General features: G+C 47.3%; 1 protein-coding gene across 9 annotated transcripts in view; it reads left to right on the forward strand.

Moving 5' to 3' along the window:
• The window catches only part of ZHX2 (zinc fingers and homeoboxes 2), a 194,120-nt gene that overhangs the window by 153,926 nt on the left and 15,189 nt on the right, over positions 1-25,005 (forward strand). For all 9 annotated transcript variants that reach the window (XM_004047483.5, XM_019032687.4, XM_055348698.2 and 6 more), the window contains one exon: positions 16,926-19,663. In XM_004047483.5, the coding sequence (XP_004047531.5) occupies positions 17,146-19,659 (2,514 nt within the window). In that variant the 5' untranslated portion in view covers positions 16,926-17,145 and the 3' untranslated portion in view covers positions 19,660-19,663. The remainder of the gene's footprint in view (positions 1-16,925; positions 19,664-25,005) is intronic.

The following is a 25,005-nucleotide window of genomic DNA, read 5'->3' on the forward strand; positions in this document are numbered from 1 at the left end:
TACCCTGACCTTGACATTGAGAACAGACAGCCACCACCTCTGGAAGACACTTCACTCACCTGCCCAGGCAGGCCACAAACGCCTTGTAACAGTGGTGAAGCTCCTCTCACCGTAATTATATTCTGTTCCTTCCCAAATCTTGTGGTTGACCTTGACTAATGAATAGCGCAAGTCACCTCTAAAAGTCTTCCCACTCCAGTGCCCTATGGACCTTCTTGATTCTGGCTTTTCTCCATTAGCTTCTCCCATCATGGCATTTGGGTGCAAAGTTCCTTCCTTCCTTCCTTCCTTCTTTCCTTCCTTCCTTCCTTCCTACCTTCCTTCCTTCCTGCCTTCCTTCCCTCCTTCGTTTCTTTCTTTCTTTCTGATGAAGTTTCACTTTTGTTGCCCAGGCTGGGTGCAATGGCACAATCTTAGCTCACTGCAACCTCTGCCTCCCGTGTTCAAGCAATTCTTCTGTCTCAGCCTCCCAAGTAGCTGGGATTACAGGCATGCACCACCATGCCTGGCTAATTTTGTATTTTTAGTAGAGATTAGGTTTCAGCACATTGGCCAGGCTAGTCTTGAACTCCTGACCTCAGGTAATCCACCCTCCTCGGCCTCCCAAAGTGCTGGGATTACAGGTGTGAGCCACCGGCCCAGCCTCAAAGTTCTTTTTATAAGCTGTAAAGACAGTGCATCATTTTGACTACTTCAAAAAGCTGTGTGCTATAGTTTTTTTATCCACTTTATAAAAACTATTATTTGGGATTAAAATTTCTTCTAATATTTGATCTGGACACACAGATGACTTTTTTTCCTCTCTCTGTGTCTTTTTTTTAAATCTATTTGAAGCTCTTATCTCATATTTATCTATTCCTGAATTGTCTTAAGTAAGAGAACGAAAAACTTATTTCCATTATAAAACCACTGAGGAGCTTTGTTTTCATGCTGAAAAGGGAAAAGTACATTTCAGTGGAGCTTTTTAAGACCTTTCAAAAAAGTATCTTTGGGGAGAATATGAATTTTAAATAATAACTGAATAATTTGAAAATTATTTGCAATGAACATAAAATTGTCACAGGTCGTCAGTGAGCCTCCCCCCTCTGTTTTCACTGACACTCATGAGTGTGTCAAGGCTGTTCCTCACATGTAGATCTCAGCTGAGATACCCTCTCCTCAGACAGGCTTTCCCTGATTATACCATTGAGAGTAACTTTTTTTTTTTTTTTGAGACGGAGTCTCACTCTGTCACCCAGGCTGGACTGCAGTGGTGCAATCTCGGCTCACTGCAAGCTCCGCCTCCCAAGTTCATGCCATTCTCCTGCCTCAGCCTCCCGAGTAGCTGGGACTCCAGGTGCCCGCCACCATGCCCAGCTAATTATTTGTATTTTTAGTAGAGACGGGGTTTCACCATATTAGCCAGGATGGTCTCGATCTCCTGACCTCGTGATCCGCCCACTTCAGCCTCCCAAAGTGCTGGGATTACAGGCGTGAGCCACCATGCCCGGCCGAGAGTCACTCTTTAGTCACCATCACATCATTTTGAAAACCTCTCTGCATAGCACTTACCACTCTAAGTTCTTTCTTTTCTGGTTACTTTCTGTCTCCCCTCCTAGATGGTGGACTCCTTGAAGGCAAGAATCTTATACCTTATTCCCTGAGTATCTAAGGCAGTGTCTGGCACATAGCAGGCACTCAAGAATGAATGAATGAATGGACAAATGAAAGAGTGAATGCCTGAGCTATGTTTATATTTCTATGTCCGAAAAGAAAAAAACAACAATAGATCTTCTGCTGTAGATCCCTTTTAAAACACCAGGAATGTTTGAAGAAGGGAACAGAGTGGTAAGATGCAGATTGCTGGCGATGAGTGCCTCTCACAGCTCACTCCCAGTTTGTGCAGGGAGGTGTTGAAGACAGGGATGACGTGATCAGATTCGTGTTTAGAAACATGATCTTCAGCCATGGCATCAGTTGTGAGGTATGGGGCAGCAAGCAATCTGCTGCTAAAAATAAAGCCTTGAAGTTTGTGAGTGGCTTACTTTTCTTGATTGGCAAGGTTATTCCTGTTAAAATGCAATCCCACTCATGTCCTGAGATTCTTAAGGAAGAGGGAATGGTGTGGGGTTAGAACCAACCCAAGGATGACAGGTAACCCTGAGAGAATGTTACAAATAGGCATCCCAGCAACCATGCTGTCATGGCAGGAAAAAGCTGAGAACTGCTGTTTTAGAAAGGAATGGTGGCAGCGAGGAGGCTGGCCTGAAACTCTGTCTGTCGGGATGTTTTCAGTTACAAGTGACAGAAAACCCCATCAAACTGGTTTAAACAAATTGACACTGTGGAAAAATCTGTGAGTCTGTTGGACTGGGACACAGTGGAATTCAGTGGGACATCATCAGGACTGGTTCTCTGCATCTCTCAACTCAGCCTTCAGCTCAGCGCCCAGGCATGCTCTCCTCCGTCGTGGCGAGATAGCCACTAGTGCCTCTTGGCTTCTATCCAGTGCCCTCAGCAACTCCACCAGAAAGGAGCACATTCGTTCTCCCAGGGGTTCCAATAAAAGCCCCAGAATGGAATCTCACTGATTCTGACTGCTGTACTTGGATCAGGCTGTTCCTTAATCACTCACTGTTCCTGGAGACAGTGATGTTCTCACTGGGCAGGACCAAGTCACATGTGCAGTGCCAGAGGTTCCACCTGGGCCAGGCATGGGTAGGGGTCTTTCTCTAGAAAAACTGGATGGCCATTGCCAGAAGAGGAGGGAAAGGGCACTAGATAGGCAGTGCCTGCATCCAACCGGGGAGGCCCAGGGCTCAGGCCAGGTGCAGCACTCGCTGCAGTTGTGGAGGAAAGCCCCGAGGAGGACCTGGGGCAGAGCAATGAAGAACTAGGAGACCTCATGGAAGCAGAGTCAGGAAGGCCTGGGGCATAGCAGACTCCAGGATGGGGAAGAAGTGGAAGAGCCAGTGCTATCCCGGTTTCCAGCCTGAATGACTGAGTCAATGCTGGTGCATTTGTTTGGAATAAGGAACATTACAGAAAGATCAGGTTTGGCAAGCAGGTGAACTTGATTCTAGATATGTTAAATCTGAGGTCTATGTGAGAACCCCCACTCCTTCCCCCAGTGGTGATCATAGATGCACACGGCATGCACTTGGAAGAGACTCTAAAAGCCATCCAGCTCAGCTGCTGCCAAGTTCTCCTGGTGGGGATAAGTGAGTAGACCTTGTTCTCCAAGTGAAATTGGATCGTCTATTATCTTTTTTTTTTTTTTTAGACTCAGTCTCACTCTGTCACCCAGGCTGGAGTGCTGTGGCGCTGTCTCGATTTACTGCAACCTCTGCCCCCCGGGCTCAAGCAATTCTCCCGCCTCAGCCTCCCGAGTAGCTGGGATTACGGTGCCCACTACCACACCTGGCTAATTTTTGTATTTTTAGTAGAGACAGGGTTTCACCATGTTGGCTAGGCCAGTCTCGAGCTCCTCCTGAACTCAAGCAATCCACCTGCCTCAGCCTCCCAAAGTGCTGGGATTACAGGCATGAGCCACCGCGCCCAGCCGGATCATCTATTTTTTTTATTCATGTATTATGTTTCCTGGTTTTCTTTTTGGGTTTTTTTTTTTTTGAGACGGAGTCTGGCTCTGTCACCAAGCTGGAGTGCAGTGGCGAGATCCCGGCTCACTGCAACCTCCTCCTCCCGGGTTCAAGAGATTCTTCTGCCTCAGCCTCCCAAGTAGCTGGGACTACAGGTGTTTGCCACCATGTCCAGCTAATTTTTGCATTTTTAGTAGAGACAGGGTTTCATCATGTTGGCCTGGCTGGTCTCGATCTCCTGACCTCGTGATCCACCTGCCTCGGCCTCCCAAAGTGCTGGGATTACAGGCATGAGCCACCATGCCCAGTTTATGTTTCCTGGTTTTCATGAATTATTCTGACTTTGTTAAGCTTTCAGTGGAGAGTGGCCACTCCAGCCTTTGTCCAGTTACGAATCCATCTAGTCCCTCCTGTCTTCTTGCCAGCCGCCTGCAGCTGGGAAGGAAAGTCTGGGGCTCTGGAGTGGAAGGGCCAGGGCTAGGAATGTTGGTTTGGTAGATATCTGCAAGGACGAGCTCAGATCTTTGGGATGGATGAGTTCACCAAGAAGGATGGAGAGGAGATGGATGAGAAGAGCCAAGGGCATGGCGATGCACCTACTGAGAACAGAAAAACAGAAGAGGAAGCCAAGGGGCCGGGCACGGTGGCTCACACCTGTAATCCCAGCACTTTGGGAGGCTGAGGCAGGCAGATTGCCTGAGTTTGAGAATTTAGCACCAGCCTGGGCAACATGGTGAAACACTGTCTCTACTAAAATACAAAAAAAGTAGCTGGGCATGGTGGGGTGTACCTGTTGTCCAAGCTACTCGGGAGGCTGAGGCATGAAAATTGCTTGAGCCGAGGAGGCCAAGGCTACAGTGAGCTGAAATCACACCACTGCACTCCAGCCTGGGCAACAGAGCAAGACTCTGTCAAAAAAAAAAGAAAAAGAAGGAGAAGAAGAAGAATCGAGATCAAGAAGAAGCAGCCAGTAGAGGTGTTTTGAGGATGGCACTGCAGAGTCAGTGATGGGGGATATATTTGGCAGTTTAAGATAAAATTGTCAACAGAGCTGGGAGGGCAGAATCCACAGAGGTGAGGGGCAAAGCGTGCAGTAAGAGAAGCGGTGAGCAGGTGTAATCATAAACTTCCTTTGAGAATTTTGACGGTAAAATCATTTTAACAACAGGTACCCTCTGTTGTGAGCTCCAAGCTCATCAAGGATCAGGCACAGAACCAAATATACTCAAATTAGCTCACTGGATACTCTCAGCTGCCCTTTGATGTGGCTACCATTTTCATCCCCATGTTACAAATGGAAAGGCTGAGGCTTCAAAGGATTTGTGGAACATGTCCAGGGTCTCTCACCCGTGGCGTGGAACCAGACCTCGAAGGCACGTCTCCCACTCAGGAGCCTGAGCTCTTCACCTCTGCCATAGGATGAAGGATCTGATATAATGATGTGTAGATGGTGGTGGAATCGAGCCGTCATGAGAGATTTAGCCTTGCTTTTCATGTTTGCTTTGCTTTGCTTTGTTTGCCTTTTTATGGAAACGGCAACCTGAGGTGTTTGTAACCCAAAGGGAAGGGGACCCAGTGGAGGGAGACAGGATTTGACAGAACCCATGAGTGCTGAGCTGGAAGCCTGGTGGAGGGATTAGCCTTTTAACAGGGAGACCAACTACCTCCTCCTAACCAACTGGAAAGCAAAGAGATGCTTGGAGATGGAAAAGGTGAGCTGCATCTCAGCAAGACACAGGGCAAAATCTACTAAAACAGAGAGGCGAAGTTGGGAAATTCATATTGGAACAGTTACACAGGAAATTCAAGAGGTAGGAACAAAAGATGAGTAAGAAAAAATCTCAGAGCGGCATGACCAGGTGAGATGAGCTAGCAGAAGTACGCAGCACCTGATACAGTGGCTGGCCACTGAAAGGCGCTGTGGAGGAAAACGGGGTCTGATGGGGAGGAGGGGTGGAGCAGTCCTTCTGAACATCAGTTTGCCAATCCCCTCACCACTCACACTAGCTTACTAATCAAAGTTATCCTGTGATTAGTCCCAGAACACATCAGTGTCAAAGGTCCTCATTCGGGCCAGTTCTGCAGGTGAAGGTTCACCCTATTTTACAGCTGCAGGAACTGAGGTTGGCCATGGTGAATTAACATGCAGCATTTGGTATTCTCTGGCTTGCATGTGGGTTTGGGGGTTGTGAGATGGGCACTAAGGCTGTGGCCAGAGAAAAGTGGACTCCTAGTAAGTAATGAAGCCAGGATTCAAACTGGGGGTGCTGGCTTCAGCCTGTGCCCCACTTCCACTGACCTGGTGAGCACTAATGCTGAGCACTGATGGAGAACGAGAACAAGGCCCCTGGAGGCCAAGGCTTTACCTATTGAAGGGTCGGAAGGGTCTGAGCTTTGGAATTCATTGGTTTGGAGTAAATGAGTAAATTCGGGGCTCCAGGTTCACATGGGTCCAGACCCGGTCTACCTTCTCAGGCATCAGTGGCTTCCTCTGCCCCTGAGTTCTGACTACCCTGTCTGAAGCCACCACCCCATCCCACCTCTGGCAGGACACCCAGCCTCCTCTCAGGGCCCCGTGTCACCCAAATGTGTGGTGATGCTCACACAGCAGGCGGCGTGAAGCAGCCACAGACCTCACTTCAAACTTCCATGGGCCACTCATGAAGCTTTTTTGGTTAGAAAGGATCACGTCAGCTTTCTTCCTAACAAGAGCTTCTCAGAGCAGCATGTTGAAAAAGACATCACAATTCAATTAAAATCTTCCTCCTTTGAACACTCCCAGAGGGGCAAGGCCACTTGGAATTTGTGAAAAATCTAATTTATAGACACAGTATCAGGAAATAGAATTGTTAACAATGAACAACTGTGTGTCACAGGGATCAAGCAGCAGGCATGGAGCCAGGATTATCTAGGTTCTACCCTCTTCAGCAAGCCATCGAACCTCTCTGAGCCTCAGTTTCCTCATCTGTAAAATGGAGATCACAGCCATCAGTTGGTGTTCTGGGAATAATAGAGATTGCGCATGTAAACCAGGTGTGGTGGCTCCCACCTTTAATCCCAGCACCTTGGGAGGCTGAGGCAGGGGGATCACTTGAGCTCAGGAGTTCAAAACCAGGCTGGGTAATATAATGAGACCCCTATCTCTATTAAAAAAAAAAAAAAAAGATTGTTTTAAGAAGCTGGGCGTGGTGGCATGTGCCTGTAGTCCCAGCTACTCAGGAGGCTGAGGTGGGAGGATCACTTGAACCCAGGAGTTGAGGTTGCAGTGAGCTATGATCATGCCACTCCACTCCAACCTGAGTGACAGAGTGAGAACCTGTCTCTAAAGAGAATACAATTGTAAAAGATTGTGCATGTAAACAACATTTTAGTACTATCAGGTTTCCTTGATCAACAAACCCCTTCTTTTCTTTTTAAAAATGTGTCCGTTTGAGCAACTAAGCAATACAAAAAGTTAAAACACAAACACAGATAACAGGAAATTGCTTCTTACGTCTCAACTTTCCCAAATCACCAACTCTGTTTCTGTGGATCGTGTTTATAAAGATGTTTTATGCTATGTTATCAAGCAGCCAGCATTCTGTTTTCTTTTCTTTTCCAGGATTGTAATTTTGTACAGTTCTTCCCCCGTTTCTACCTCATCCTCCAAATTGTCTGTCATTCCCTTTGGGAGTATTAATACAGTTATTCTACTCTTCAGCATGGCAGGGAGCTTTGGCTGTTTGTAGTTTTAGCTGCAGCAAAAAAAAAAAAAAAAAAAAAAATGTAGCTATGAACATCTCTGTGTCTTCATGGGACAGTGTGTTTCAGCCCAACCAGTTCTGAATTAGAAGAAGCCAAGTGATGTCTTGATTCCAAAGGTAGCAAACAAGGCTGTGCAGCAGTTGCATGACTTCTGATTAAAAATATACCTTCCCAGGCTCTGCACCTGGAGGCTTGGGTGTAGTAACTCTGGACTGAGGTTCGTGAATTGGTATTTTTACAAAGCACTCCAGGTGACGTGTGATGGTTTGGGAGCCACATTATAAGCCCAACTCCAAAATTCAAATTTGGATTAAGATAAAATGGAGAAAAATCAGAAAACTCAGGAATTAACTCTCAGTCACCAGTGACCTTTCAAAGGCAATTCTGTTTAACAGAAGAGAAAAATGGAGGCAAGGATGGAGACAGATGAGAAGAGAGCTGGGTTGCTGGAGCTCAGAGCAAAGCCCAGGCCTTCTGCTTTGCAGCATCTAATTCCTCCCGCCCTGCCCCCACCCGCCACCATTGCCACAACATATCTACCCAGGAGAATGCCTTCTCGGGGGGTGTCATGTTGTGATTTTAAAACACAAAGGAGCAATTCCTGCTCCCACCCCCTCAAAAAAGATCTACCCTTGATGAACTGAGGCAGAATCTGTTAACAGCCCTGTCAGAAGACCCCACAAAGCTAAAAGCATCCTTTTTGGTTTTGATGTCTTGATAAGATGCTTCCTTTGAAAGCTCCCAGACAGCCCTGTTATTTCTCCTGACAGCCCCAGTGAAAAGCTCTGCGATGAGACGTGGCATCCCTGTCAAAGCCCGGAGGTGTGATTCCCTGAGAGCGAGTAGCTCTTGAGCACTCCCTGGGCTCAGAGCACTGCTGCCCTCTGGGTAGACCCCTGGGATCCTGGCTCTGCAGCTCCCTCTGGCCTCTGAACCCCCGAGGGCTTGAGATCCTCCACTGCAGGAGGCCTCTGCAGTCTGACTCCTCACCTCCCCCAGATGCCTCCCTAGGGAGGTCAAGAGAGGAGCCATGTACCATCCTGACAGCCAGACTGTGAGCCAGCCACCTTGAGAAGTTTCCAGGGGCTGCTCTGGCAGTTTGATCCATTTTTTCCTTCTCCCAGGGGCTGCAGGCCACTTGTAGGGAAAGGTCAGGAAATGCCACCACCTGTCTCTGGAACTGACAGTGGTAAGGAAAAAGAACAAAGGATGCAGAGGAGAGTGCTTCTTGGGGAGCCTTACAGAGCCCTGTACCTTAAAGCTTGCTGCACCTGCGTAGTAGCATCCTCACCTAGGAGCCTGTTAGGAATGCACAGTCATGGCCAGGCACGGTGGCTCATGCCTGTAATCCCAGCATTTTGGGAGGCTGAGGTGGGTGGATCACCTGAGGTCAGGAGTTCGAGACCAGCCTGGCCAACATGGCGAAACCCCGTCTTTACTAAAAGTGCAAAAATTAGCCAGGCGTGGTGGCACATGCTTATAATCCCAGCTACTCAGGAGGCTGAGGCAGGAGAATCGTTTGAGCCCGGAGTGCAGAGGTTGCGGTGAGCCAAGATCGCACCACTGCACTCCAGCCTGGGCAAAAGAGGGAAACTCCATCTCAAAAAATAAATAAATAAATAAAAAATAAAATGCACAGTCATAGGCCCTACGCCAGACACACTGAATCAGCATCTGTATTTTAACACAATCCCTAGGTCTACCCGTAAAGTTCGTATCCCAGTTTTACTGCTCCAGGCTGTGTGAACTTGACCAAGCTCCTTAACCTCTCTGAGCCTTAGTGTCCACGTAGGGTTTCTGAGAAGTGAAACTTAGCACTTGGCATACACTAAGGCTTTGGTAAATGTTGGCTGTCATTATTGTTGGGGAATTGATTAAGGGAGAATCAGCTGTCGCATTCAAACCCCAATTGTTCAGCCATTCCATGGTAGGGAAGAGAGGCCAAACCCAATGGGCGAAAGTTCCAGATGAAAAGTGAAGAGCTCCCAGCATCTACTTAAAGGAGAAACCTGGAGGTGGGTGGGAAGGATATCTCTCAGCAGCCTGGGCCTTGACTGTTTTAATTTGGGGTTAGCTGAGATTATTGTTTAGCTGTCTGGTTTGAGGGTTTGTTCTTCATTGATGTGCCTCTTTTCCCGCCAGCCCCACCCCACACCTTGAATCCAAGACCCCTCTGTTTCCAGGACCCTGCCCAAAAGGCTTTGACCCTCCCTTGCCTGCAGACCAAAATCCCAACTCCCTGGCGTGGCATTCCAGGCTCTTCGCCATCTAGCCCCAACCTAAGTTGTTCAGCCTCCTCCCTACCTCTGCCCTCACACCCCTGCCCCTTACCCCCAGTCCTTGTCATTCCTCAGATGTTTTCTTGCCTTCTGACTTGCTCATGCTGTCTGCTCTGCCCGGGAAGACCAGGTTCCTTTGATAGGAGTCACTCTCACTTTCCTCTACCTCCCAGAATTCTACTCCCCCTTTGAAGCCCTGCTTATCCAGGAGAGGCTGCGTGGTGGTGTGCCAAGAACACAGGGTTTGGACAGACTGGTCAAATCCCAGCTCTGCCATGAACTAGCTGTGTGACCTTAGGTGAGACATTTACCCTCTCTGGTCTTGGTTCTTTCATCTGCAGATTGAGGGTAGTCACAGCTGCTTTGCAGAGTTGTTGTGAAGACTCACCAAGAGAGCATGGAGAATTTGCATTAATAGTAGCTATTACCATTTTATTTCTAAGAAGAGGAAAGTTGCCTCCCCTGGAAAGCCTTTATCTACCCTCCCCCAACCCTGCCCTACAAAATTAAGTATAGCCTCCTCTCTTGTTTCGTAAACTCTTTCTCCTTCTTGTATTTGCAACATCCACACGTTCCACTGTCACCTTCTCAAAGAGGAAGTCCCTGACCACCCTGCTTAAAACCTCAGTGGCCCCGCTCTACACTTTTAATGTGTTCCCTGCCTTACTCTCCTCCATGGTGAGCTCTCCACAAGCCGCAATTTCTGTCCATCCACCGCTGTATCTTCGGCAACTAGAACAGCATCTGGCACCACTAGGTGCTCTGTCAGTGTTTGTCGACTGGATGAACCAATCACTTTGTGTGCCATTTAAGGGTGTTTAGATGGCAGTGCCCTGCCCAACAGTTGTAGGATGCATTATGCTCCCCTAAAATCCATATGTTGAGGTCCTAACCCCCTATGCCTCCGAATATGACTCTATTTGGAGATAGGGTAATTAAGGTAATTAATTACCCTAACTCCAAGGTTACATGAGGTCATGAAGGTGGGCCCTAATCCAATATAACTGGTGTCATTATAACAAGAGGAGTTTAGGAAACAGACTCCCACAGAGGGAAGACCTCAGAAAGACACAGGAGGAAGACGGTCATCTCCAAGCTAAGGAGAGAGGCACCTGAAGAACCCAACCCTGCTGGCACCTTGATCTCAGACTTCCAGCCTGCAAAACTGTGAGAGAATAAATTCCTGTTGTCTAAAGCCACCCAGTCTGTGGCATTTTGTCATGGCAGCCCTAGCGAACTAATGTACCAGCTATGAACTCCTTGAGGACAGAGCTATGGTGTCTTCATCTGTGCACCCCCAGCTGTCCACAGGGTTCTGGCTCATACTCATACTCAGTAAGCAAGGGTCTAATTGAGTTGCATTCCACTTGCAACAGGGAGGGTAATGATGGAAGAAGCACCTTGTGGCGAAGGGAAGAGCCTTGCACAGACACCAGAAATGGCCTCTTTGTCATTGTCTACGTAGACTGATCATTTCTCTTTTATATAAACTGTCTCTGCAAAAAAAAAAAAACAAAAAAAAAACAAGGCATGTATTCCAAGGCATTGTTATGGTTTCATTATGGTTAGGGTTTCTTTGAGGTGCATAGCAAATGCTGCAGTGGATAAAAGGAAAACTGAGCCAAGATCAAAAACATGTAAAGGCAGCAAGGGTGTATTTGGAGCTCCAGGATCGTTTCCATGTAACATGCACTTGTCACACTCTTAGTTATCCCACGAGGAGCAGGACTTCAGACAGAGAGGGGCAACACAGAGAATAGCTGTCTTACCTCCCCTCCCTTCTCTTGGGAACCAGAATCTTAAACAAGTTTGCTTAGTTCTGACTTGTTCAGGCAACCTCCTGAGGGCAGGGATGTTTCTTGCTCCAGAAAAGGGATGGTCTGTCTACAGCCATACCACCCTGAATGCGCCCGGTCTCGTCAGACAGGGGATGGTGTGATGACTGGCTGGAGTCTCCCCACTGCTGGGCCCTGGATGGTGCAGCCCAAGGGAGAACTCCCTGCTCCCTTTAAGTGTTTTCAGGTTGGCACAGGATGTGACTGTGCCCAGTTCAGACCCGCTGAGACACTGGCCCAGGGCAAGAACCACGACTTGCAACAGGTCTGCTGGGACACGCACCACTCGCTATGGAAGGGATTGTGTTAGAGTTTATTCTTAACATGTATTTTATGTATTCATTCATTCACTTATTTTTTATTTTTGCCAACTTTGACCCAGGCATATCAGACCTGAAGACTTTGCTCAAAATTGCAAGTACCAGACTTCATGGTGCTGGTCCTCACCTTGCTGGTGGTTCACGGGCTTTCAAAATGACAGATGCCAACATGCTACTATCCTTTAGACACCCAATCCCTGGTGCCAGGATCATCCTTCTAAAGGCCATATTTCTTGCAGATCCATCAAGAGAACCCTAACAGATTCTCAAAAGGCTCTGTGTTTTCTGAGCTCTCCTCCTTCTTTCTTGTCTTCCTTCCTCTTTTCTTCTTTTTCATCTGCTTTGGTTTGGATTCCTGGTTGCTGAATGAGTTTTGGAAGATGCTTTTATTTTGAGCCACAGTTTTTGGAACACTGAGAAGCTTCCAGGCCATTTTACCACTATTCACCTCATTTCGGGGGCTCACTTGTTAACAGATTTAAATAATGCGGGATATGGGAAGTTTCGGTAAAAAAAGGTATTTCCTCCCCTGAGTCTACTCCTGCCTGATGTCTTTTTTCTGCAGGAGGAAAGTGTCTTTCCCCTTCTCTTTTGAAAAATTTAACTCAAATGTCCCAAGCCCTTTGGCCAGTGGGTGCAAATTTAGAATTTAGCCACATTCTGCTGTGTTAATAGTACTCCCCACAGAACTGTAGAGTCTCCCTTCCCTTACAGAGTTCCTCCACTCATGTAACCCCAACACACATGTTCACACGTGTGCACACGCATGCACACACACACACTACTGAGCATTCACAGGAGATTTTAGCATACCTCATCACTGAGCTGCAGTTCCCAAGAGATAGCCTCCCTACAGTTAATTTAATTTGTGATGCTGGGTGTGGTGGCTCACACCTGTAATCACAGCACTTTGGGAGACAGAGGCAAGTGGATGGCTTGAGCCCAGGAGTTCGAGACCAGCCTGGGCAACAGGGTGAAATCCTGTCTTTGCAAAAAAAATTAAAAATAAAAAATAAAATAATTAGTCAGGCATGGTGGCTTATGCATGTGGTCCCAACTTCTTGGGAGGCTAAGGCAGGAAAATTGCTTGAACTGGGAGGCAGAGGTTGCAGTGAGCCGAGATCATGCCATTGCACTCCAGCCTGGGCAACAGAGCAAGACCCCATCTCAAAAAAAAAAAAAAAACCTTTCTGCCTTGATGGAGTTTCTGTTCTTGAATGGTGCTGTCCAATAGGACTTCCTATGATAGAAATGTCCTTCACTGTATTAGACAATAGCCACCAGCCACAATTGCTTCTTGAGCACTGGGAATGTGGCTAGTATGACTGTGGTACTGAATTTTTAATCCTATTTAATTTTAACTAAACACAAAAGGCCACATGTGGCCAGTGGCTACCATATTGGGCAGAATGGTTCTGCACAGAGATACAAATGATAAAGAAGTGGATAGACACTTGCTCCTCTTTTAACCACAAAATATCGAAGTATGATGTCAGCTGTTGAAGAGTGCTGTGCAGAAAGCCACGCAGGGTGAGGAAATAGAGAGTGCTAAGGAGGCACTGTTTTGCAGAGGGGCAGCTGTCAGTGAAAGCCTCTCTGTGGGAGGGTGACTTTTCAATGGAGACCTGAAAACCAAGCGGTTCTCGGGGTGGGATGTTCTGGCAGAGGTGCTGTGAGGGGAGTGAGGTCCTGACAGAGCCACTGGAGTGTGAAGGGCGGCGGGAGAGGGGAGCCGGGGCTGGAGCCTGCCAGGTCTTGGTGGTGCCATTGCTGGAGATGAACTCTGGAGGCGTGAAAAGTATTTGAGAGGTGAGATCAAGACTCTGAAGATCATGGCAGGCAGAGGCTGGAGGTGGCGGTTTGGGCATGGTCAATAAAAAGAAACGGCTGCCCTCTTCTCTGGTTTGCCCCTGTCCTCTGCACCCCACTGCTGATGAATTTGACCAGCCTACACATTGCCAGTGCTTTCATCTTCGAGGGGCCAGGTTCTGGGTTCACTAGCGGGTGAATGGCCCTTTCCCCAGCCCTGGCCAAGTGTGTCACTGAGCCCCTAAGCAGGTGGGCGTGGGCCTAGACTCTCACAGTTGTTTGTGAAAATAAGTTCTTCGCTTTGGCCTTTATGCCCTCTCTTCAGTGGGACTCAAACCCAGGCCCATGGGAGAGGCCAGAGATGATAAGCCATCTCCTGCCTTCCCTTCCCTTTCCTTCCTTTTCCTGGAGGTCGGGGATCTTTGCTTCAAAACATGTCTCCCACCTCCTTTAGCCCATCAGCTCTCTATTCTCAGTTCTGGGTTCTGTTAACCTAATAAGCAAATTGTTCCTGTACTTCCAAATCATCATTTGTTTGATGCAGTTCCAATCAAAATTCTAATAGAATTTTATTTCACAGGTGATATTGATTCATGAGACTAGATTTTCAAAATAACCAAGAACTGTTTTGCGAAAAGAAAGAGTAATGAGGAGAACTCTACTAGATATAAAAATGTACTCTAAACATACAAAAGTTCTTTTAGAAGCAAGGCATAAGTGCAGTACTCAACAGCTAGATCGATACACAGATTAGATAACCCAGAACCAACCCTAGTAGATATAAAGTCTGTGTATGATAAAGGAGGTTTCTCAAAAATTAGTTAGAAAATAATAATGCATGCTGCTGAGATGGCTGGTAACTCTGAAGAAAAATGGTTAGAATTGTGTCTTACAGCTTAACCCAAGATAAATTCAATACCAGATGAGTTAAATGCAAAAAATAAGGTTAAAATATTCTTAAGAAAATGTAGATTAATATATTTCAGCTATCAAGACAGGGAATCACTTTCTAAATATAAAATCACAATGGAAGAGGCTATAAGAGAAAAAAATTGGTAAATCTATTAGCTAAAAATTAAAATTTCTACTTGTTAAACATTAAAAAATATATAATATGCACAACTAAAAGGTAAGTGATAGGGCCAGACACAGTGGCTCACACCTGTAATCCCAGCACTTTGGGAGGCCAAGGCAGGCAGATCACCTGAGGTCAGGAATTCGAGACAAGCCTGACCAACATGGAGAAACCCCATCTCTACTAAAAATACAAAATTAGCCTGGCGTGGTGGCGCACACCTGTAATCCAACTATGCAGGAGGCTGAGGCAGGAGAATCGTTTGAACCTGGGAGGCAGAGGTTGCGGTAAGCCAAGACCGCGCCATTATACTCCAGCCTGGGCCACAAGAGCAAAACTCTATCTCAAAAGAAAAAAAGGAAAATGATAGACTGGGAAAAGTTTTGCAACAAACTTAGTAAAGCATTAGTATTATTTATGTAAAGAGAATTCTTGCAAATTCATAATAACCACTGACTGTCTAAATTAAAATGACATAAGCAGACAATTCACAAAAGAATATAAATAGTGAGAAAATCTTTGAAAACAATCCAACCTTATTGTCAATCAAGAAAAGCATACAAGCATATTAAAACAGTTTTCTTGGCCAGGCATGGCTCACGCCCATGATCCCAGCACTTTGGGAGACAGCAGCACATGGATAACTGCCCAGGTGTTGGAGACCAGCCTGGACAACATGGCAAAACCCCTGGACAACATGGCAAAACCCTGTCTCTACTAAAAATAAAAATTAAATGATTAGCTGGGCATGGTGGTGTGTGCCTGTAGTTCCAGCTGCTCAGGAGGCTGAGGCAGGAGGATTGCTTAAGCCCAGGAGATAGAGGCTGCAGTGAGCTAGAATTGTGCCACTGCACTCCAACCTGGGTGACAGAGCCAGACCCTGTCTCAGAAACAAACAAAAATCCAAGAAACTGTTTTTCCCTATCTAATCAGCAAGGCTTTTTAACAGTAGTATTTTACTACTGTTAAATAGGCTGGATTGTGAGTAGTATTTACTACTGTAAATAGGCTGGATCCAGCTATATAGGCTGGATTGTAAGTCAAGCCCTGTCATACACTACCAAAGAAAAGGTCAATTGAGGCCAAAACTCTGCCATACATATGGGTCAAGAGAACCACTTCTAGGCATCCATCCAAAGGTAGTTATCAAAAATAAGGAATAAGGGTATTCACTGCAGTTTTGTTGATAAGAGCCAAAAACGAAATAAATGTCCAACAAAAGTCCAATTGCTGTAAAAAAAGAATGAGTTTATGTCCTTTGCAGGGACATGGATGAAGCTGGAAGCCATCATTCTCAGCAAACTAACACAGGAACAGAAAACCAAACACCACATGTTCTCACTCATAAGTGGGAGTTGAACAATGAAAACACATGGACACAGGGAGGGGAACGTCACACACCGGGGCCTGTTGGGGGATGGGGGACAAGGAGAGGGAGAGCATTCGGACAAATACCTAATGCATGCAGGGCTTAAAACCTAGATGAAGGGTTGATGGGTGCAGCAAACCACCATGGCACATGCATACCTATGTAACAAACCTGCACATTCCGCACATGTATCCCAGAACTTAAAATAAAATTTAAAAAAAGTCCAATAGCTGAACATATCATGTGTGGTCTATCCCTACAATGTAATAACATGCATTATAGGGATATACCACACATGATGATTTCATCACGTGATGAAATAATGATTTTTAAAATCATTATTTTGCTCACTATTTATGGAAATGGGAAACTGTTTAAGTGAGATGAACTATAAAACTGCAATATTGTGGGGGGTGATTGCTTTTTTTTTCTTTTATACTTTTCTGCATTTTCTGGATTTTCTATCATGATTTTGCTTTTATGATAAGCAAAATGTTCATATCTGTTTTCTAGCGCCTGAGTAAATTTCACTTGCCAACCCCTGGGGACACATCTCGCTTCCGAGGTACCATATCTAAAAGTGGCTTGCAAGCACACCATCTGCGACATTCCCTCTCACCGCTTCAGAGGATTTTAGGACCTGTCTAACTTTCCTGTATTCCTTTGTCTCCAAACATGAAATGGTGACCCTCATCCATGTTTGTTTGGTTTGGGCCTGTTTTCACCTCCTTCCAAAAAAAGGAAGAGAAGAAGAATGTGATTTTTCATGTTTCTAAGCACTTTCACGCCGTCTGTGCATCCATAGATGTTCGATTTGGGGGCCTATTGGGCTGGGTCATGGGAAAACTCATAAAGAAGTGCCAGTTTCTTTTGCGTTGTGAAGAGACACTGACCCTGTCTTTGTTCTTGTCCACAGATATGATGCTTCCTGGTGTGTTTAGTGGTTGGTGCCATTGCAATTTTCTGTGCTGAAATCATTCTGAAAACTCAAAACAGTAGACTTCAGCACACAAGGAAAGCCAAAGCCATTTGAGGGGGAATAAAGCCAAAAGCCTTTCACCTTATTCGTTCCAAGAATCTCACCACGCCCTCCTTATCCCCCTCCAAAAATAAGCCATTGCACACAGACAGGCAGCATGGCTAGCAAACGAAAATCTACAACTCCATGCATGGTTCGGACATCACAAGTAGTAGAACAAGATGTGCCCGAGGAGGTAGACAGGGCCAAAGAGAAAGGAATCGGCACACCACAGCCTGACGTGGCCAAGGACAGTTGGGCAGCAGAACTTGAAAACTCTTCCAAAGAAAACGAAGTGATAGAGGTGAAATCTATGGGGGAAAGCCAGTCCAAAAAACTCCAAGGTGGTTATGAGTGCAAATACTGCCCCTACTCCACACAAAACCTGAACGAGTTCACGGAGCACGTCGACATGCAGCATCCCAACGTGATTCTCAACCCCCTCTACGTGTGTGCAGAATGTAACTTCACAACCAAAAAGTACGACTCCCTATCCGACCACAACTCCAAGTTCCATCCCGGGGAGGCCAACTTCAAGCTGAAGTTAATTAAACGCAATAATCAAACTGTCTTGGAACAGTCCATCGAAACCACCAACCATGTCGTGTCCATCACCACCAGTGGCCCTGGAACTGGTGACAGTGATTCTGGGATCTCGGTGAGTAAAACCCCCATCATGAAGCCTGGAAAACCAAAAGCGGATGCCAAGAAGGTGCCCAAGAAGCCGGAGGAGATCACCCCCGAGAACCACGTGGAAGGGACCGCCCGCCTGGTGACAGACACAGCTGAGATCCTCTCGAGACTCGGCGGGGTGGAGCTCCTCCAAGACACATTAGGACACGTCATGCCTTCTGTACAGCTGCCACCAAATATCAACCTTGTGCCCAAGGTCCCTGTCCCACTAAATACTACCAAATACAACTCTGCCTTGGATACAAATGCCACGATGATCAACTCTTTCAACAAGTTTCCTTACCCGACCCAGGCTGAGTTGTCCTGGCTGACAGCTGCCTCCAAACACCCAGAGGAGCACATCAGAATCTGGTTTGCCACCCAGCGCTTAAAGCATGGCATCAGCTGGTCCCCAGAAGAGGTGGAGGAGGCCCGGAAGAAGATGTTCAACGGCACCATCCAGTCAGTACCCCCGACCATCACTGTGCTGCCCGCCCAGTTGGCCCCCACAAAGGTGACGCAGCCTATCCTCCAGACGGCTCTACCGTGCCAGATCCTCGGCCAGACTAGCCTGGTGCTGACTCAGGTGACCAGCGGGTCAACAACCGTCTCTTGCTCCCCCATCACGCTTGCCGTGGCAGGAGTCACCAACCACGGCCAGAAGAGACCCTTGGTGACTCCCCAAGCTGCCCCAGAACCCAAGCGTCCACATATCGCTCAGGTGCCAGAGCCCTCACCCAAGGTGGCCAACCCCCCGCTCATGCCAGCCAGTGACCGCAAGAAGACAAAGGAGCAGATAGCACATCTCAAGGCCAGCTTTCTCCAGAGCCAGTTCCCTGACGATGCCGAGGTTTACCGGCTCATCGAGGTGACTGGCCTTGCCAGGAGCGAGATCAAGAAGTGGTTCAGTGACCACCGGTATCGGTGTCAAAGGGGCATCGTCCACATCACCAGCGAATCCCTTGCCAAAGACCAGTTGGCCATCGCGGCCTCCCGACACGGTCGCACGTACCATGCGTACCCAGACTTTGCCCCCCAGAAGTTCAAAGAGAAAACACAGGGTCAGGTTAAAATCTTGGAAGACAGCTTTTTGAAAAGTTCTTTTCCTACCCAAGCAGAACTGGATCGGCTAAGGGTGGAGACCAAGCTGAGCAGGAGAGAGATCGACTCCTGGTTCTCGGAGAGGCGGAAGCTTCGAGACAGCATGGAACAAGCTGTCTTGGATTCCATGGGGTCTGGCAAAAAAGGCCAAGATGTGGGAGCCCCCAATGGTGCTCTGTCTCGACTTGACCAGCTCTCCGGTGCCCAGTTAACAAGTTCTCTGCCCAGCCCTTCGCCAGCAATTGCAAAAAGTCAAGAACAGGTTCATCTCCTGAGGAGCACGTTTGCAAGAACCCAGTGGCCTACTCCCCAGGAGTACGACCAGTTAGCGGCCAAGACTGGCCTGGTCCGAACTGAGATTGTGCGTTGGTTCAAGGAGAACAGATGCTTGCTGAAAACGGGAACCGTGAAGTGGATGGAGCAGTACCAGCACCAGCCCGTGGCAGATGATCACGGCTACGATGCCGTAGCAAGGAAAGCAACAAAACCCATGGCCGAGAGCCCAAAGAACGGGGGTGATGTGGTTCCACAATATTACAAGGACCCCAAAAAGCTCTGCGAAGAGGACTTGGAGAAGTTGGTGACCAGGGTAAAAGTAGGCAGCGAGCCAGCAAAAGACTGTTTGCCAGCAAAGCCCTCAGAGGCCACCTCAGACCGGTCAGAGGGCAGCAGCCGGGACGGCCAGGGTAGCGACGAGAACGAGGAGTCGAGCGTTGTGGATTACGTGGAGGTGACGGTCGGGGAGGAGGATGCCATCTCAGATAGATCAGATAGCTGGAGTCAGGCTGCGGCAGAAGGTGTGGCGGAACTGGCTGAATCAGACTCCGACTGCGTCCCTGCAGAGGCTGGCCAGGCCTAGACAGGTAATTCCACCTGCTCACCCAGGCAGCAGGGGAGAATGCAGCTTGCTTTCGTTTCGTTGCCAGGGTTAATATAGATTGTAGGGTACAGAGATGTTGACACAGATGGTGGCGTCTTTTTCTTGTAATTAACAAATAAGAATGATGTATATTGATCACATACAATATGATGTTTTGAAATATGTTTACCTAGTGGGATGGCTCAGTTAAGCTGATTCCCGTATGCATTACCTCACATACTTATTCTTGTAGTGGAAGGGTCTGGTTTTGGTTTTGGTGTTTTGTTTTGTTTTGTTTTTAGTGACAGAGTCTTGCTCTGCCACCCAGGCTGCAGTGCAGTGGCTCGATCATAGGTCATTGCAGCCTCAAACTCCTGGGCCCAAGCGATCCTCCCCCCTCAGCTTATCAAGTAACTGGGACTTCAGGCACCTGTCACCACACCCAACTAATATTTTAATATTTTGGTAGAGACGGGGTCTCGCTTTGTTGCCCAGGCTGGTCTCAAACTCCTGGACTCAAGGAATTCCTTCGCGTCTGCCTCCCAAAGTGCTGACATTACAGGCATGAGCCACTGAGCCCGGCTGATGAGTTATTTGTAAAGGTTCTTTGAAAAAAGAAGAAAAATGGGGGCTGATGGAACCTACATCCTCATTTGTAAGGCTGTGCCCAGGGGGCAGCACCGCTGGCTGTGGCCTGTTTGGGCACCAGCCTTCAGGCCTGTCCATTCTGAAGGTTAGTTTTGACTGTTAGAAAACACATCCTCCCTCTGTGTGTTTTGTGTTTGTTGCTGTAAAAACACCAAACATGAAGAGGTTGTTTCTTTTTCTTTTCTTTTTTCCCCCTTTTCTTTTTGGATTTTTTAAGAATACATATCCAAGTTTACTGAATCAAAGACCTGAGCTTATTTCTTCTAATCTGAAAAGGCTTTGAAAGTGCTTGATATTTGCCTTGTCAGGGCAAAAGGAAGGTGCCACTGCGCTTGGGTCCCCATAACCCCTTCAAATCTGGAAGAGCCGGGTGTAAATTAGGCCTGTAGAGTCACACAAGCAGGGGGGGGGGGGGGGGCAGGGCGGTTTCCATGGTTACTAATGGCCGTGTCATCCCCATAATGGGACATGCCACTGAAGCCCTCGGTGTTCTGCTTCCTAAGAGGTCAGTGCAAATCGAGGCCTGAAGCACAGCAGCTTGGTGGTGAGTTGAGAAATGGGGGCAGTGGCAGGGGGAGGGCTGCAGGAGGGAGAGGAAATATTACAAGGAGGAAGATGCACGATTTGCCCAGGTAGGCTTCTCCAGAGGTCACTTAAAAGACCACGGAATGGGCCTCCCAAGTTATCTTTACAAAGGATAAAATAAAGGTAAGAACCTCCAGAATGATTGATAAGGTCCCAAAGGCAGCCCTGGAAATTACCACACCTCTGTCTTAATGAACTTGGACAACTTTGGCCAACCAGGTCGCTCATTAACTCATTGATTCACTAATAAAATGAGGCAGCTGACAAATAAATGAAATTCTCTAGAAACCTTGTTTTAGCCAGTTCCATCCGCTATTAAAAGAGCACTTTAATGAGCAGCCAATCCCAGAATGCCATCATGCTCCATTCTCCTTTCTCCTCCCACTTGCAGGAGGAAATGCCTGTGTGTCAAGGGTGTGGGCACAACCCAAAGGGGAGGGAGCGAGTGAAAGGAGGGGGATAGAAGTGTACTGAGGTCACAATGACAGCAACTTCCCACCTCTACCTGGCCACCTCTGGCCATTCTCCCACCTTAGAAGAACCTACCAGTCTAGCCCATACCTCCCTCATTAAAATGAGGGAGTGATTTTTTTTTTTTTTTTTTTTTTTGAGACAGAGTCTCACTCTGTTGCCCAGGCTGGAATGCAATGGCACGATCTCAACTCACTGCAACTTCCATCTCCTGGGTTCAAGCAATTCTCCTGCATCAGCCTCCCGAGTAGCTGGGATTACAGGCATGCGCCACCCCACCCGGCTAATTTTCATATTTTTAGTAGAGACGGGGTTTTGCCATGTTGGCCAGGCTGATCTCAAACTCCTGACCTCAGATGATCCATCCACCTTGGCCTCCCAAAGTGCTGGGATTACAGGCGTGAGCCACCACACCGGACCTCCCATCTTCTATCCTTGATCTTTTCCCATCCATGACACATGTCTACATGGTTGCTTTTTCCTCCCACCCCAGAGAGGACAATAGGGTTCAGTTCCATTCAACAGTACCTTCTGAGCACCTACTGTATGCCTGCTGCTACTCCAGGCACTAGAAACAGTGCCATGAGAGAGACAGACAACACAGTACCCATTCACTTTGGAGCTCGGGCAGGCCAAGGAGAGAGGAAATCGCACTTTCCTTTACTCATCAGTGTGATATGTGTTACGATGGGGAAGGGCACGGCTCTGGGTGGGGGCTCAGAGGAGGAACACCTAGTAGGGGGGTTAGGGAGCTTCTTGGAGGAAGGGACATCTGGCTCAGGGGATGAGAAGGAGTTAGCCAAGTGCACAGACAAGGGAAAGAGGGGTCCACAAGGAAGAAGCAGCACAGGCCAAAGTCCAGAGACAAGAAAAGGAATGCCACTGGTGAGAAACCGAAAGAGGTTAGGCATAGCCAAAAGGTAGAGTTTGGGTTCGGTAAAGGATAAGAGGAGGCAAACTGAAAGCAAACTCAATGGTTTTCCATAACAGACAAGCTATTCTGAAAAAGTTATGTTTGCTGAATTTGAATAGAAAGATGCTCAGTGTCTCTGTATCCCAAGGTAAGCCCAGATGGCACTTCCAGTCCCCATGGCTGAGTGGGAGGTTGTCTAGGGGCGGCAGTTCTCCAGAGGCCCCCGTCCCCATCTCTTCTCTCCCAAGCTAATACCACCACCACCAGTCGAAAATGCTCATGGGGGTGGGATGGTATCCTGCCTGATGCCCCAGTGGCCCAAAGAAGACAGTAATGAGGGAGGGAATGTTAAAACCATACAGAAAACCTTTGGGGAGGAAGGATGGAATGATGAACGAAGGTCGCCTGAATAGCAGAGGTCAAGGTAGGTGCTCTGACCATACATGGTCTTACTTAATTCTCCTAGGGAGGTAGTTTCTCTATAAACCCAGAAACAGACTCAGAAACCAAAGAACTTACCCACATTCACCCAGCCAACACATGAGTTTGTCTCCAGAGTCCTCACTCTTCCTCCTGCCATCTTTACCTCATTATTTCTGACAGAAATTCTCCATTTCTAGTATACCCCCCTTCTTAGGACAGGGACTAGCTGTGTTCACAAAAAAAAAAAAAAAAAAAAGGAACATGCAGGAACCCCACTTTATGTGTAATTATGGTAAATGCCCCAACTGTGAGCTAGAAAACATCCCTAAACAGGATGCTAAGATCTGTTCCACATGTGGCAACATCAGATATCCCTGATGGCTCCCTGATATTTTGGAGGTCCATTGTTTTGTTTTGTTTTGTTTTGTTTTGAGATGGAGTCTTCCTCTGTGGCCCAGGCTGGAGTGCAGTGGTGCCATCTCGACTCACCCCAACCTCCGCCTCCCAGGTTCAAGCGATTCTCCTGCCTCAGCCTTCCAAGTAGCTGGAACTACAGGCACATGCCACCATACCCGGCTAATTTTTCTATTTGTTTTAGTAGAGGTGGGGTTTCGCCATGTTGGCCATGCTGGTCTCAAACTCCTGACTTCAGGTGATCCATCCACCTCAGCCTCCCAAAGTGCTGGGATGACAGGCAGGAGCCACCGCGCCCCACCATTGGAGTTCCATGGTATTGAGAAAGGGGCTGCCTTCTGCACTAGGGGTGGCATCGAAGGTTCTCCCACATCCTGGACAGAGGCACTCCTTAAAGGAATCTTTCAATTTAAAGGGAAAAAAAATCTCTCCAAATTGCTTCACAGTTTTCATGAACCAGACACATGAGTCTCTTGAATTCATAAATATTCAGTGATGTCCCTATTTAAATACTTATTTATTTCGGAACCTGCAGTTCAGTTCAGTTATGACACATAATAATCCTGAAATAATTCATGGTTTTGACTTTATAAAAGGTGTTATGTGATGCACAAGAGGGTGAAGGGGGAGGAACTTGAGCAAGCAGCTGAGAGCTGGCTCTAGGACTAGATTTCCTCTGTAGGCGTTAAGCATCTCCTGCAACCAAATCTCTCTAACCTCTGGAAGGCTTAGGACAGCATTTGACTCAGTCCAGGCTCACCTCGGCCCTGAGATTAGACACAAAGATAAGGAATACTTCCCAGCCTTTGAATTGTGTTGTCTTGATTCAGTCCCTGTGTCTGAACAATGTTTGAGCCATTCCATTGAGGGACCTGTCCTAGGAAAAGGCTGAAAATTAGATTTATTTTTTCGGAAAAATGAGTCAATGTACTTGAGCAAGACATTGTCAGACGTCAGCCTTGATGTTTGGTCAAATGGAATATTCCGTTACTATTGCTAGTGAGGGTTCCCATTGATTGACACCCACTGTGTGCTCAGCTGCCTTCTAAGCACGTCTACTAAGTCATTTCAACTTCATGCCCACCCTGTGAGGTAGGTACAGCCTTGTCCCCATTTTACAGAGGGCAAAACTGAGGGCCAGAGAAAATGAGTGACTTGCCTTGTGTTTCTAAGCCAACAGCTGGAAGACCTTGGAGGCCACCTCTCAACTGTCAGGCCAGTGCCTGACCCCAGCCACTATGGCCCTGCCCTCTCCAACAGTGGCACCACCAGCATAGCCCAGAACGAACAGAGTGTGGTCATTTCTTGATTTTGTGTGGGAGTGGAAACTAATCCACAATATATTCATTCAGCAAGAACTTTAGAGAGCCCTCTTTGTGCCAGGCCCTGTGCTAGTCTGTGTAGATTTGCCAGAATGTCCAAGACACAGCCCCTACCTAATCTCAGTTAATAAAGGTGAGAAATGGACATAGAAACACCTGTTTCATGAGAGTAGTGCACACAGAAACCGGAGGAGCTAGGAGGGGGAGAGGTGGCTTTTCCAACATGTTGTCTGATTCAGAACCTTCCCACCAACCTACATGTGTAAGCCGCCTTCCCATTTATTTTAAACAAAGAATTCTGAGGCTCAGGAACCTGCCAGAGTTCACTCAGCCAGTGTCTAAAATTGACTCCAAAGCTCCAGCCACCACCTTCACTGCCTCCTGATTTCTGTCAACAGTTTCCAACTCCTGATGATTAGGGATGACTTTGGAGAAGAGGAAAAAATTGTGAAATGTCAGAAAGGTATTTTCCATGGTTTGGCTTGGTTAAAATTTTTAAGGCTGCTAAGCGTTGCATTCTGGTTACAATTTAAGATCCAGAAGAGGTATGCCCTCACACTCTGTTCAGAT

The sequence above is a fragment of the Gorilla gorilla genome, chromosome 7, assembly GCF_029281585.2.
Source record: "Gorilla gorilla gorilla isolate KB3781 chromosome 7, NHGRI_mGorGor1-v2.1_pri, whole genome shotgun sequence".
Taxonomy (NCBI): Eukaryota; Metazoa; Chordata; class Mammalia; order Primates; family Hominidae; genus Gorilla; species Gorilla gorilla.